The sequence below is a fragment of the Salmo trutta genome, chromosome 19 (assembly GCF_901001165.1).
Source record: "Salmo trutta chromosome 19, fSalTru1.1, whole genome shotgun sequence".
Lineage (NCBI taxonomy): Eukaryota > Metazoa > Chordata > Actinopteri > Salmoniformes > Salmonidae > Salmo > Salmo trutta.
Window position 1 is genome coordinate 8,968,675 of NC_042975.1, and position 14,894 is coordinate 8,983,568.

The window sequence follows — 14,894 nt, forward strand, 5'->3', positions numbered from 1 at the left end:
ATTGGGCGTGCAAAATTATTCAGCCCCCTTAAGTTAATACTTTGTAGCGCCACCTTTTGCTGCGATTACAGCTGTAAGTCGCTTGGGGTATGTCTCTATCAGTTTTGCACATCGAGAGACTGAAATTTTTGCCCATTCCTCCTTGCAAAACAGCTCGAGCTCAGTGAGGTTGGATGGAGAGCGTTTGTGAACAGCAGTTTTCAGTTCTTTCCAGATTCTCGATTGGATTCAGGTCTGGACTTTGACTTGGCCATTCTAACACCTGGATATGTTTATTTGTGAACCATTCCATTGTAGATTTTGCTTTATGTTTTGGATCATTGTCTTGTTGGATGACAAATCTCCGTCCCAGTCTCAGGTCTTTTGCAGACTCCATCAGGTTTTCTTCCAGAATGGTCCTGTATTTGGCTCCATCCATCTTCCCATCAATTTTAACCATCTTCCCTGCCCCTGCTGAAGAAAAGCAGGCCCAAACCATGATGCTGCCACCACCATGTTTGACAGTGGGGATGGTGTGTTCAGGGTGATGAGCTGTGTTGCTTTTACGCCAAACATAACGTTTTGCATTGTTGCCAAAAAGTTCGATTTTGGTTTCATCTGACCAGAGCACCTTCTTCCACATGTTTGGTGTGTCTCCCAGGTGGCTAGTGGCAAACTTTAAACAACACTTTTTATGGATATCTTTAAGAAATGTCTTTCTTCTTGCCACTCTTCCATAAAGGCCAGATTTGTGCAGTATACGACTGATTGTTGTCCTATGGACAGAGTCTCCCACCTCAGCTGTAGATCTCTGCAGTTCATGCAGAGTGATCATGGGCCTCTTGGCTGCATCTCTGATCAGTCTTCTCCTTGTATGAGCTGAAAGTTTAGAGGGACGGCCGGGTCTTCGTAGATTTGCAGTGGTCCGATACTCCTTCCATTTCAATATTATCGCTTGCACAGTGCTCCTTGGGATGTTTAAAGCTTAGAAAATCTTTTTGTATCCAAATCCGGCTTTAAACTTCTCCACAACAGTATCTCGAACCTGCCTGGTGTGTTCCTTGTTCTTCATGATGCTCTCTGCGCTTTAAACGGACCTCTGAGACTATCACAGAGCAGGTGCATTTATACGTAGACTTGATTACACACAGGTGGATTCTATTTATCATCATTAGTCATTTAGGTCAACATTGGATCATTCAGAGATCCTCACTGAACTTCTGGAGAGAGTTTGCTGCACTGAAAGTAAAGGGGCTGAATAATTTTGCAGGGCCAATTTTTCAGTTTTTTATTTGTTAAAAAAGTTTGAAATATCCAATAAATTTCGTTCCACTTCATGATTGTGTCCCACTTGTTGTTGATTCTTCACAAACAAATTACAGTTTTACATCTTTATGTTTGAAGCCTGAAATGTGGCAAAAGGTCGAAAAGTTCAAGGGGGCCAAATACTTTCGCAAGGCACTGTAACTGACTGTGTATAAAAATCAGACTGGAAAAGGAGCTTTTGTAAAAAATATTTTAATTTACAATGGGGATATGTTCACAACAGGAATCCAGTGTCCACTCGTTAAAACATGTTCATGTTTTCTGACATACAACAGTCTGCTAATTAAATATCACAGGACAAAACTAATGTGATGATTTGTTAAAGATGAGGAAACCAAGTTACTGTGAAGAAAACATAACGGAGGTAAGAAATATGACAAGCGGACAACTAAACCAATAATAGGTTGAGTCTGTTAGGTGACCATGTAATGGAAACGATGAGCAGATTCACTGCAGGTAGGTTGTACTTTCAACACTGCTACTTAAGCAACAGACATGATTTACTCTTGTCAGTCATCCACATGTGTATTCAGTGCCTGTGATGCATGGGTAAGTATGCACAGCTTGTTAAATGTCATCGTAAATAAGAATTTGTTCTTAACTGACTTGCCTAGTTAAATAAAATGATAGTACCATCATTTAACAACTGAAATGCATATTTATACATTTACCTTTGATACCCGACATGAAGGTAGCAAAACATTGTTTACAAAGGAGTAAGGAAGTTTGTGTAAAATAAATATGACAATCCAAAACAGATAGAGTTTCAAATATTCTGTAAACCCCGACATTAATTGATTTCCTCTGAATGCAGTTGATCTTTAGCTTATTGAATAACTTTGCAGGATGGCGTGAGAGAATGAACGCTCTAGTGTTACTGCCAATGGATAAAGCAAATGTTGAATGACTGCCAGAGAATGTTCATTTGCCTTTTAAACAGAAAACTAGTAACGGATAAAAAGGTGTCTGACTCAATGCTCTGAACCGTATCCCTTCTTCCAACTGAAAATATACAACTCTATTTACAAATAAACCTCATAACAGCGGACAACTCTGATCTGAGTTTAGTGTCTAGTGCTTGGGCTGAGTCTGCCAAACACAATGCCTTTAATTGCCCCCCCTCCCCCCCCAAAAAAACCTCTGTAAGTGCCTTTTCCCCATTTATTTTCAGTCACTCCAATACAACAACTATTGTTTGGCTCAGTGGACCTAACAATTGCCTGAGAATATGAAAGAAATGTTCAGTTCAAATCAAAGTTGGGTCAAATGCATAATTTAAAAAAATATTGTAACCAGGTACAGAGATATATTTGGTTTCCAGGCAGGCATAGCTGACGTCAACAGCCAATGAGGAAAAACTAAAAACTGCCTGATGGACAACGTCACCCGTCTCCTGAAATGACCTCTGTGACCAGCAGCAGGATACAGACATCACACTCCTAATAGAGACCTCAGTGTCTGACTGTTCACTCGGTAACACTCAGTTACTGTGCCAGCTTCACTCAGTTACTGCGCCAGCTTCACTCAGTTACTGCGCCAGCTTCAATACATCTACGTGGTATGGTGGTGTCAGAGGAGAGAGGCGCAGGGGGAGGGGAGAGAGCCAGTGGGAGGGAAGAGAGCCAGGGGGAGGGAAGAGAGCCAGGGGGAGGGAAGAGAGCCAGGGGGAGGGGAGAGAGCCAGGGAGAGAGCCAGGGGGAGGGAAGAGAGCCAGGGGGAGGGAAGAGAGCCAGGGGAGGGGAGAGAGCCGCAGGGGGAGGGGAGAGAGCCGCAGGGGGAGGGGAGAGAGCCGCAGGGGGAGGGGAGAGAGCCGCAGGGGGAGGGGAGAGAGCCGCAGGGGGAGGGGAGAGAGCCAGGGGGAGGGGAGAGAGCCAGGGGGAGGGGAGAGAGCCACAGGGGGAGGGGAGAGAGCCACAGGGGGAGGGGAGAGAGCCGCAGGGGGAGGGGAGAGAGCCGCAGGGGGAGAGGAGAGAGCCGCAGGGGGAGAGGAGAGAGCCGCAGGGGGAGAGGAGAGAGCCGCAGGGGGAGAGGAGAGAGCCGCGAGGGGGAGAGGAGAGAGCCGCAGGGGGAGAGGAGAGAGCCGCAGGGGGAGAGGAGAGAGCCGCAGGGGGAGAGGAGAGAGCCGCAGGGGGAGAGGAGAGAGCCTGGGGGAGGGGAGAGAGCCAGGGGGAGGGAAGAGAGCCGCAGGGGGAGAGGAGAAAGCCAGGGGGAGGGGAGAGAGCCAGGGGGAGGGAAGAGAGCCAGGGGGAGGGAAGAGAGCCAGGGGGAGGGGAGAGAGCCAGGGGGAGGGGAGAGAGCTAGGGGGAGGGGAGAGAGCCAGGGGGAGGGGAGAGAGCCAGGGGGAGGGGAGAGAGCCAGGGGGAGGGGAGAGAGCCAGGGGGAGAGGAGAGAGGGGGAGAGGAGAGAGCCAGGGGGAGGGGAGAGAGCCGCAGGGGGAGAGGAGAGAGCCAGGGGGAGAGGAGAGAGGGGGAGGGGAGAGAGCAGCAGGGGGGAGAGGAGAGAGCCAGGGGGGAGAGGAGAGAGCCAGGGGGAGAGGAGAGAGCCAGGGGGAGGGGAGAGAGCCAGGGGGAGGGGAGAGAGCCGCAGGGGGAGGGGAGAGAGCCGCAGGGGGAGGGGAGAGAGCCGCAGGGGGAGGGGAGAGAGCCGCAGGGGGAGGGGAGAGAGCCGCAGGGGGAGGGGAGAGAGCCGCAGGGGGAGAGGAGAGAGCCAGGGGGAGGGGAGAGAGCCGCAGGGGGAGAGGAGAGAGCCAGGGGGAGAGGAGAGAGCCAGGGGGAGGGGAGAGAGCCAGGGGGAGAGGAGAGAGCCAGGGGGAGGGGAGAGAGCCAGGGGGAGGGGAGAGAGCCGCAAGGGGAGGGGAGAGAGCCAGGGGGAGGGGAGAGAGCCAGGGGGAGGGGAGAGAGCCGCAGGGGGAGGGGAGAGAGCCAGGGGGAGGGGAGAGAAAAGAGAATAAAGAACACTATCAGTCCAGAACAAACTCATGTTCGTATAACTCTGAGGTTAAGTGTCATAGCTACAGATGACAGTCAGTAATCTGAAAGAACGATTGGGTGAAACCTAACAAAAAACCATTACATGTAAACTGAGTACTGATAGGTGTAAACTGAGTACTGATAGGTGTAAACTGAGTACTGATAGGTGTAAACTGAGTACTGAAAGGTGTAAACTGAATACTGAAAGGTGTAAACTGAGTACTGATAGGTGTAAACTGAATACTGAAAGGTGTAAACTGAGTACTGAAAGGTGTAAACTGAGTACTGAAAGGTGTAAACTGAGTACTGAAAGGTGTAAACTGAGTACTGAAAGGTGTAAACTGAGTACTGATAGGTGTAAACTGAGTACTGATAGGTGTAAACTGAGTACTGAAAGGTGTAAACTGAGTACTGAAAGGTGTAAACTGAGTACTGATAGGTGTATAGTATTTACTGTGTCTCCCAGACTGAAGTCAATAGAGAAAGACATAGATGAGGGAAGAACAGAAGTTTAAAAAACAAGCCAAACAATAGGAAACAGCTCCCAGTCAGAAACAGGCAGTAGTAGTAGAGGGCTTGAGTGTCTAGCACTGTTCCTGGTTGAGGAATGACCATCCCTTCACACATCCACAACAATGCTCTCACTGGCTCTGCTTCTTTGCGCGATACCTGCAGACATACACCACAACACAGCAATTGTCACAAAGCTATGATCATCTAGTAGAAAAAGGTCAGGACTGAAGCAGCAAAACAACAGGAAGGTACGTTAAGATGAAGTTAGCTGCAGAATCAGTAACCTTACCTCTCCCAATGCTTATGGTTGAGACCAGAGAAGTCCTCCAGTTTGGCAATCTCTTTAAGATACTGAGACAGTTTGAAGAGCTCTTTGTCTTTTTCACGGTTTAAGTGCGCTTTCATGAATGGACGAATCTAAAAGGGGGGGGACATTGAAAATGGGTTGTATCAAAATGAACACCATAATGACAGCTGACAACTCGAAGACCCAGGGAGGTTTTGGTAGGTTTTGGTAAGTTTTGGTAGGTTTTGGTAAGTTTTGGTAGGTTTTGGTAGGTTTTGGTAAGGTTTTGGTAGGTTTTTGGTAAGGTTTTGGTAAGTTTTCGTAGGTTTTGGTAAGTTTTTGGTAAGTTTTGGTAAGGTTACTTATTGAAAACTGACATTAAAATGCAGAGGGCTCTATTTTCATCTGGCCTTAAGCCACTACTATTGTCAAAACACACGCTAGTTTGCAATTGACCTGTTAAAGCCTTCACACATCTATTTTCCAACCCTAGCCCAGGATTGGTAATGTACCTCTCTTATAGGAACCAATTTCAGGCAGCACTGGTGGGGATATTTAAGACCCAAAATGTGGTCTGGACTTCCAGCGCTACGATAGCATTACATTAGGTTTGTTAAAATAGAGCCCAGACTCTCAAACAAACGCTGATCTCTTATAATGGCCGGCCATCACATTAGAGCAAATATTACACCAGCCTCTAATTAGTGTTGGGGTCTATAGAAGTGTAATTACACTGCATTTTACGGTTAATACACACGTCCGTCCATGTAACCAGTGAGGACTGATTAGTTCACCCCTTTAGTGACATTTTTGCAACGCGTTCTAAATGCAATGTTTGTTCTAAGTACCAAACTGAACTGATGGACGACAATGTGGTTATCAAACTGTAAGGTAAAACCCTCGTCATAACGGGATGAGCTGGTCTCTCCCTCCCTTTTTATCCTCCATCCAGAAAGTACCACGTCCTCAGAAACGGAGCAGATTTTACTCAGACTATTGAAAGTTCACTGCAGCTAGCGACTGGAACGAGCTGCAACAAACACTCAAACTGGACAGTTTTATCTCAATCTCCTCATTCAAAGACTCAATCATGGACACTTACTGACAGTTGTGGCTGCTTTGCGTGATGTATTGTCGTCTCTACCTTCTTGCCCTTTGTGCTGCTGTCTGTAACCAATAATGTTTGTACCATGTTTTGTGCTGCTGCCATGTTGTGTTGCTACCATGTTGTTGTTACGTTGTGCTGCTACCATGTTGTAATTTTTGTTATTTTATATACCAGCCCCCGTCCCCGTAGGAGGCCTTTTGTTTTTTGGTAGGCCGTCATTGTAAATAAGATGTTATTCTTAACTGACTTGCCTCGTTAAATAAAGGTTAAATACATTTTTTTAAATCCACACCTCCAATGATAATAAATGACCGTCTCAAACAACCGCAAGTGAAGCAAAGAAACGGCCGGTCTTGTCATGTAAGTTCTACCAGATCTTACCTTCAGTCCATTCTGTGGATTCATTAGGAAATTTCTGCCAATGTCGTCAAACATGATGGTGTTCCTCTTGCTGTAGAACTCACTGTACTTTCCCCATATCACCCCAAGAGGCTTCACCTGAAACACACCCACCACAACACTGACTGGAGACAGTTCCACCAGGCAACTGGGACATGAATGAGTGGGATTTATGAGGTTGTCTGCTCCAGTGTAGGCCCACTCACCTCCACTACACCCCTCTTAGGCGTGTGCACTGTAATCATGGCTGCACTGTCCAGCATGAAGGTGATCTTGTAGTTGGGGTTGTCTGTCACTCCCAGCTCCTGAGAAACCAGAGGGCACGGGGAGACAGTCACATACACCACAACAGCAAGACAACATCTGATCTGACATTCTATACTACAGGTCAATACCGCATATTAAATCACTGCTACTCAATATGCATGTGTATAGTGCTCTCAATGGAAGTTTACATGTTGGGAAAAATATATTTGGGGAAACACTGCCCCTTTCTGGCCATGAAGAATCAACAAATTGAGACTGATAAAAAACATTTTTAAATATCAACATTTCAGAAGGGAATACTTACTTTCATTTTAGCATCAATCCACTTCATACTCGTGGCAGCTAGAACAAATTAAACACAAAATAGGGGCAGTTAAGTTAAACTTTCCATGTACATCAAAACAAGCAGTTTGGTACTTACACCAGATGACGATGTCATAGTCCTCATACGCCGAGGTCAGGAACTCATGGAGAAAAGGCCTCATGAGCTCTTGTCCCGTCTCGGCACATGACTTGTGATCTGGAATGAAACAAATCATAGAGAAACATGCTCAAACGTTTGAAAAAAAAACAACCCCAAAACAGCATAAGGACAAGGGTATAAAATCTTCCAATAATATTCTAACATCTTAGAATATGTTTCATATTTAGAAAATGGTGTAATTATTAAATCACTTAACTAGGCAAACAGCAGTGCCCAGTGCAGTTATGATAGTCTTCCTACTCACCAAACAACGTGTAGTCCACATCTAGTACTAACAGACTCTTTCCTGCCCTGGGTGGGTTCATCCCCTCCACTTTGTAGTCTTTGACACGGCGGGCTATCTTGGCCAAGTTCTCCTCTCTAAAGAAAACAATAAAGGCATTAAGTTAAAAACAAGACATTGGACTGACTATGTGATCTTAGAAAACATACTGTAGAGTGCCAAGCGAAGTTTGAGTCCAATCAATTCATTACTTGTATGACTGAAACTACAGTATACATTATTTGGATCCGCAAAGTCCTACTGCACCTGTTCTGTACTTCAATCACCTCTTCTTCAATGTCAAAGTCATTGACAATGTCATCATTCTCTGGGGGAGGTGCTAAAACTTCTTCCTTCACAAAACAAAACAAATCGATTGAGTGTTATGAGGCCTAGGGCTTTGACATGCTAAAGTTAGAAAAATCAACACTCTACAAGTCGGTGCTTGTCGTGACATTGCTTCTGGTAAACAGCAGGCTTCACCAATCACAGTCCTAGGTGTGGAATGGTTCACCATACAGTTTAGTACAAGAGCAGAAGGAAGAGGAACCCACCAGACTCTCTTCTCTGCTGCCCATCATCATGATCTTGGTATTGGGTTTCAGCTTCAGTGAACCCAGCTTCACTTGGTCCTCTGCTGGTTTTCCTGGGAGACAGAACCATTAAGACGTGATGAATCAGATATCCAGACAACTCAGAAAAAGGCAGAAGTCCACAATGGTGTGAAGCGTGAGAGGGGGAAAATACTTCCATACAATCTGTGCTGCACATGTCAATTAGCTCTCAAATGCAGTAAAACAGTTATTGGCCTTTACATCTGCCATCCACAGATGGGTTTTACCTTTGACCTTTAATCCTAGGAGTTTCTGCCTCTCTGGGAGAACCCCTGTCAGGGACTTGATGGACTGCTTGAGGTCCAGTACAGTGTCCTCTTCGGAGAGTGTCCTGATGGAGTACTCCTGTCCACCCCATTTAATGATCACAGACACAGACATGCTGGTGCGAACCTCCTGCAACACCTGCACGAGATCAGAATAATAACTCTCAGCTACACATCCAGAAACCCATGACAGCATCTTATTGGAGATGCATTGCTTCCAGTACTTTGCAATGAAAACAAGTTATACATTAAGTTTAATGTGGCTACCATATAGTTTTGTTAGTTAGCTACCTAGGTTAGGGATGGCCTAGTGTTATCTTTGTAGATAGATTCAGCTCACGCCATTCAGTACATTAGCTAGCTAGCTAACGTTAGCTAGCTAGTTATTATCCGCAATTTATTAATCACTCAGATGCAATCTGATCAAATGATGATTGAAAAAAAATGTACATAATGTCTGGCATTACTAAGAAAAAATGACTTGCGTGTCTCTCATCCAGATCGAGCTAGCTAGCGAGCTAATTCGATGGCCTGCCAGCCATGGACTGTTATTTTTACAAGAGTAAAGACAATCAGATGCGCATTCATACCTACAAATTGCGGTGTGCCACAAATCCCTTCGTTTCTGTGGTGTGCAGGAACACGTGCTACGACGTGTAATAAATGTATAAAGTAAGTGATTTCTTAAAACTCAGTTTCATTCAGTGTTGTTTAATCAGCACTCGTTTCTGTCGCCCGGTTTGTTACCGAGCGCGCTTCGTTTCTAACTTCCTGTGGGTGGTGGAATACTAAAATACCGACAGATGGAGACAAATAGCAAGAGATGAAGGTTCAATAGCCAGGGCTTGTAAAATGCATTGACTTATCCCATGTTTAACTACACAATCACCGAATAATATACTTTAAGTTATATTGATTCACCTAAATGTCGGCTTTGTGCTGTTGTATGTAATTTTCTTTTGTCTAGAAAGTTAGATTTATTTCCAACTCTATCGAAGTATTTTAGAGCCCTTCAACCATGCTTCTCTGTTCCATTTCCACATCAGAGTGATTGGACAGAAGGCGGCCCTCATCAGGCAGGATCAGGCGCTCACCTATGGCGCCATTTGCTGAGCTAAACACACCAAGACGCACCTCCAACAACACATACAACCTCACATAATACTGTCCAAAAACAATGAATTTTCTCTTAACCAGTGGCATATGGGCTTTTTAGGTGAGTGTTGATGCCGTCCTGTGATAAGCAGGGCTCACTTTGTCAAAAGCAAGGATGGGTAATATTTGGCTTGTCCATTCCCATTGCGCCTCTCTAGGGTGATGTTGGAGAGACTCATCACTGCAGCTCCACCAACGTTTCGTATATTTGTACCTAACATAAATCCTGTAGCACATATAGGACTTGGCAGAAATAGTATGTGGCCTTTTCTGTAGCCTACAGGTTGGAGATAAAATGGATGACAATGTAATGAGACGGATATTGTTTACATCCTGCAGGTTTCTTCGATCAAATAGCCTAACCTAAATGGCACTCAATCAAATAAAACATGCGCAGTCATGTTAACAAACAACATCCTAAAAACTGGACAGGTCAAAGTAAAATGGACAATATGGAATGGACAATCACAACTGTTGTACTGGAGTTTCACCCCATTGTCATGATCAGTGGTTTCAAGTTTGTATCCATCCATTTTTGAAAAGCTGATCATAGGGAAAAATAAAATACTTCTGCATTTCCCGCTGTGTAAACACATTGCAAATAGGCTCATAATAACTCATGATACAGTTGGGTTGCTGATATTCAGTGTTTAAATAAATAACTAATGCTCAATAGACACTTGTTCATTGTGAAGCCGCGCATGCTCAAAAGACACTTGTTCATGATGAAGCTGCGCATGCTCAATGGACACTTGTTCATTATGATGCTGCGCATGCTCAATAGAAACTTGTTCATGATGAAGCCGCGCATGCTCAATAGACACTTGTTCATGATGAAACCGCACATGCTCAATAGACACTTGTTCATTATGATGCTGCGCATGCTCAATAGAAACTTGTTCATGATGAAGCCGCGCATGCTCAATAGACACTTGTTCATTATGATGCTGCGCATGCTCAATAGAAACTTGTTCATGATGAAGCCGCGCATGCTCAATAGACACTTGTTCATGATGAAGCTGCACATGCTCAATAGACACATGTTCATGATGAAGCTGCGCATGCTCAATAGACACTTGTTCATTATGATGCTGCGCATGCTCAATAGAAACTTGTTCATGATGAAGCCGCGCATGCTCAATAGACACTTGTTCTTTATGATGCTGCGCATGCTCAATAGACACTTGTTCTTTATGATGCTGCGCATGCTCAATAGACACTTGTTCATGATGAAGCCGCGCATGCTCAATAGACACTTGTTGATGATGAAGCTGCGCATGCTCAATAGACACTTGTTCATTATGATGCTGCGCATGCTCAGTAGACACTTGTTCATGATGAAGCCGCGCATGCTCAATAGACACTTGTTCATGATGAAGATGCACATGCTCAATAGAAACTTGTTCATGATGAAGCCGCGCATGCTCAATAGACACTTGTTCATGATGAAGCCGCGCATGCTCAATAGACACTTGTTCATGATGAAGCCGCGCATGCTCAATAGACACTTGTTCATGATGAAGCCGCGCATGCTCAATAGACACTTGTCCATGATGAAGCCGCGCATGCTCAATAGACACTTGTTCATGATGAAGCCGCTACCTAGCTGGGTGAGATGTGTGGAGAGCGGACGATTCCACCCACCGAGAAAATGACATCATTTCAACCGTTCATTTGGGAGACGCCTAGTTAAAATGTTTGATATTCGACCGGAGAAACATCATCAAACTGAGTTTAACGTCGTTCTCGCAATGTAGGTTCTTTGCTTTTCGGTGGGACAACGTTGATAACGCGACAGCAAGCTAACTTCGCTAGCTACACGTCGTCACATGCAGTGCGGTTATAAGGCGTAACTAGCAATGCTTCTAGCCAACTGTTGCTAACTTAGATTCATTTTTATCGTGAGCAGCTGTTGATGTTGTGGTTACGTGTTTTGTTTGCTAACTATGCATGGTGGTACTTAGCAATACCAGATGTTTGTAATGTTAACGTTAACAGTTAGGATGTTTTAGCAGCTAGCTAATGTTAGCTTTTGACGGAACGTTAGCTAGATGCCATCCAGTGCAGTTGTCTAAGTCCTACCTCTGCCCATCCGCTATGCTAACATGCATGATGCAGTGACTTCTTTAGCATCTTGTCTCATTTTACGACCCGTCAAAATTACATAATTGTAGATCGCTACATAACAGAACTGGAAATGAGATGACGATAAAGATGTGATTATTCAGCACCTTTCTTGCGGGGAACAACTGGTTTCGGTTAACTAGCCGTGGCTGACGTTAGGCGATGTTACTAAAGTTAATATATATATATATATATATATATATAGCCTTCCCTGTAGCTCAGTTGGTAGAGCATGGTGTTTGCAACACCAGGGTTGTGGGTTCGATTCCCACGGGGGGCCAGCACAGGGAAAAAAATGTATGAAATGCATTCACTACTGTAAGTCGCTCTGGATAAGAGCGTCTGCTAAATGACTAAATGTAATGTAAAAATAACGCTCAGAGCCAATCCACAAACAAGCCGTTCATGTAGCGTAGTTAGACGCCGAGCTAAACTTGAATCGCTTTAATAACTTCACCCTCAGCAGAACGTGATCCGGTAACTGGTGGTGGTATGACCGTATTTCACGTCATTTCGGTTATGTAATCAGAATTAGAAGTGGTCTTATTTCCGGACAGTCAGTCATGACTGATACGTGTGAATTCCAAAGTGATGTAGGTAAAGTTAGCTAGCCAGTTTACTCATAAGTACAGTGTTTAAGCTATTGTTTTTACCGTGGACCTGTATGGTCTGAAAATGAGGGCCAGGGGATGGGATCTCAGAGATCCATTAATTAAATAAGTTATATATGTAATTCTATGGGATGGGGTATACCCTCCATCAGTGTCTGTCTTTATTAGCATGTTTTTTACATGATGGGTGTAATACAGACCGTGTGAAAGGACAGGCAAGCAGCATCATGATCATACGCCTTACTAACTTTCCACTATGGAAGGAATGTTTACAGTTTCAGGCAGATGCTGGGACCAGTTAGGATGTTTGGCTGTGGGGCAGATGAATAGCTTTTCATTCACATTGATCCTGCTCAACCAAGCATGTAGGATTCTTGGAAAATTGCCCGCTATGTAGACCCATAGTGAGAGGTGACAAATTAAATGCAGAAATTAACATTTATTACATCTATTCCCACAAGTCCATTCTTTTTCCTTTATTTTAAATGTTATTGTGAAAGTGACATCCAGCCCCATGTTGCCTAATATGGTCTCATTGCCTGTAATTCAGGCTTGACTTGTGGAATTACAACACTTTCTGTGCAGGCATTTTTAGTGTATATAGTTCCTTCCTGCCTCGTTAGACTCGATTTGTCTGAACATGCAGGCAGAGGCTTGAAGTGTTAAGTTCTTCTTGGTCAAATACATCAATCCTTTACAGCAACTTGTGCATGCTTACCTGGGAATGGGTTTATGAAACACCACATAACATAGGTGAATCTATGGAATTGGAGCTCTGAGAAAACAGAATTTTGCTGCTGTTTAATAAAAACAAGTATTTAGCCTACATGTAATAGCACTTGAAACTGCTCACCTTTTGCTTTCTTCTCCCTACTCCTGTTCAGTCTTAGGTTGTAGCGTGCTGTGTCTGGGCCATGGCGTTGAAGGACAAGCTGGAAGCGGTGCTGAACGTGGGGCTACGGGTCCCCAGCATCATGCTGCTGGAGGTACTCTACCGCTGGGATGTCAGCTCCTTCTTCCAGAAGATCCAGAGGAGCAGTCTCAACAACAACCCCCTCTTCCAGTACAAGTACCTGGCTCTCTACCTGCACTATGTAGGTCAGTACCTTGCTCGCACACACACACTCCTCACCTTTTTCAGTGCTACTGCAATTGGTCTTGCCACTTCTGCAGGCCTTTAAGTTCTCATTTATAGCAACTGTGTACATTTTAAGCAGCACATTTTGACAAATGCACCCATACACTTACAATACATTTCTAGTGGTCCATCTTATGGTAAGTCGCTCTGGATAAGAGCGTCTGCTAAATGACTTAAATTTAAATGTAAATGTAAATGATAAACATATTTTAAAGTGGTCCCCCCCCCCAAGGTAAATGTAATGTTACATGCTTACTAATGAATTTAATGGTGTGGTAAATGTCAGATGAGTTGTGAATTTTCTTGGCTACTACAGAAGTTTGCACTTTTTTGAGTGGCCATGAACTTTGCATGAACTGTTAAAGGGGCAGGGCAGTTAATGTGATTTTCCTAGATAGATATAGATAGATATAGATAGATAGATATAGATAGATAGATAGATAGATAGATAGATGGCTCTTACACAAAATGGGAATGATCTATTCAGGAGGGGTGGAGTTTTTGGCCCAGATCATAATGTCACAATCCAATCTTATTATAATAGACCAATGACCATTCAGGGGTGTGCTCTAAACCATCCTATCAGCCAATCAGGCATGGAAATATCTTAATTTGTTCTTCTAACAGCCACACAATCAGACAGAGCATTTCAAGGGTCAAAGAAGGCTCAGGGAAATGAATGATACAAAATATATTTAAGTTAATTTAATGAAAATAAGTTACTTATTAGACATAGTCTTTTTTTAAAAGACTGGGGGCTTTGCACCTCAGAGTAGATGGACTCTCCAGTGACATTGTGAAATATATATACACTGCTCAAAAAAATAAAGGGAACACTTAAACAACACATCCTAGATCTGAATGAAAGAAATAATCTTATTAAATACTTTTTTCTTTACATAGTTGAATGTGCTGACAACAAAATCACACAAAAATAATCAATGGAAATCCAATTTATCAACCCATGGAGGTCTGGATTTGGAGTCACACTCAAAATTAAAGTGGAAAACCACACTACAGGCTGATCCAACTTTGATGTAATGTCCTTAAAACAAGTAAAAATGAAGCTCAGTAGTGTGTGTGGCCTCCACGTGCCTGTATGACCTCCCTACAACGCCTGGGCATGCTCCTGATGAGGTGGCGGATGGTCTCCTGAGGGATCTCCTCCCAGACCTGGGCTAAAGCATCCGCCAACTCCTGGACAGTCTGTGGTGCAACGTGGCGTTGGTGGATGGAGCAAGACATGATGTCCCAGATGTGCTCAATTGGATTCAGGTCTGGGGAACGGGCGGGCCAGTCCATAGCATCAATGCCTTCCTCTTGCAGGAACTGCTGACACACTCCAGCCACATGAGGTTTAGCATTGTCTTGCATTAGGAGGAACCCAGGGCCA

General features: G+C 44.2%; 2 protein-coding genes across 4 annotated transcripts in view; one reads left to right on the forward strand and one right to left on the reverse strand.

Moving 5' to 3' along the window:
- Positions 1–4,710: 4,710 nt before the first annotated feature.
- Positions 4,711–9,251, reverse strand: LOC115153958 (ubiquitin-like domain-containing CTD phosphatase 1). 3 transcript variants are annotated; one of them, XM_029699680.1, is made up of 11 exons: positions 9,068–9,251; positions 8,435–8,612; positions 8,148–8,239; positions 7,861–7,946; positions 7,576–7,691; positions 7,269–7,367; positions 7,152–7,189; positions 6,787–6,885; positions 6,563–6,679; positions 5,077–5,204; positions 4,711–4,943 (listed from the first exon to the last, which is right to left on the reverse strand). In XM_029699680.1, the coding sequence occupies exons 2-11, from the start codon at positions 8,586–8,588 to the stop codon at positions 4,916–4,918; spliced, it is 957 nt and encodes a 318-aa protein (XP_029555540.1). In that variant the 5' UTR covers positions 8,589–8,612; positions 9,068–9,251; the 3' UTR covers positions 4,711–4,915. The 3 variants fall into 3 exon arrangements, with proteins under 3 accessions (XP_029555540.1, XP_029555539.1, XP_029555541.1); XM_029699679.1 differs by having other exon boundaries at positions 9,064–9,251; XM_029699681.1 differs by lacking the exon at positions 9,068–9,251 and adding an exon at positions 8,941–9,017.
- Positions 9,252–11,219: 1,968 nt separating this feature from the next.
- LOC115153955 (RING finger protein 145-like) overlaps positions 11,220–14,894 on the forward strand; it is a 31,523-nt gene continuing 27,848 nt past the window's right edge. The window contains exons 1-2 of the mRNA XM_029699671.1: positions 11,220–11,381; positions 13,248–13,461. Of these exons, the coding sequence (XP_029555531.1) occupies positions 13,278–13,461 (184 nt within the window). The 5' untranslated portion in view covers positions 11,220–11,381; positions 13,248–13,277. The remainder of the gene's footprint in view (positions 11,382–13,247; positions 13,462–14,894) is intronic.

Excerpts from the sequence above, each read along its gene's own strand:
- LOC115153958 (XM_029699680.1), bottom strand. The coding sequence starts at position 8,588 with ATGTCTGTGTCTGTGATCATTAAATGGGGTGGACAGGAGTACTCCATC. Across the intron at positions 8,240-8,434 it reads CCTAGGATTAAAGGTCAAAG|GAAAACCAGCAGAGGACCAA; the intron begins GTAAAACCCATC and ends TCTGTCTCCCAG. Across the intron at positions 7,692-7,860 it reads GTGATTGAAGTACAGAACAG|AGAGGAGAACTTGGCCAAGA; the intron begins GTGCAGTAGGAC and ends TGTTTTCTTTAG.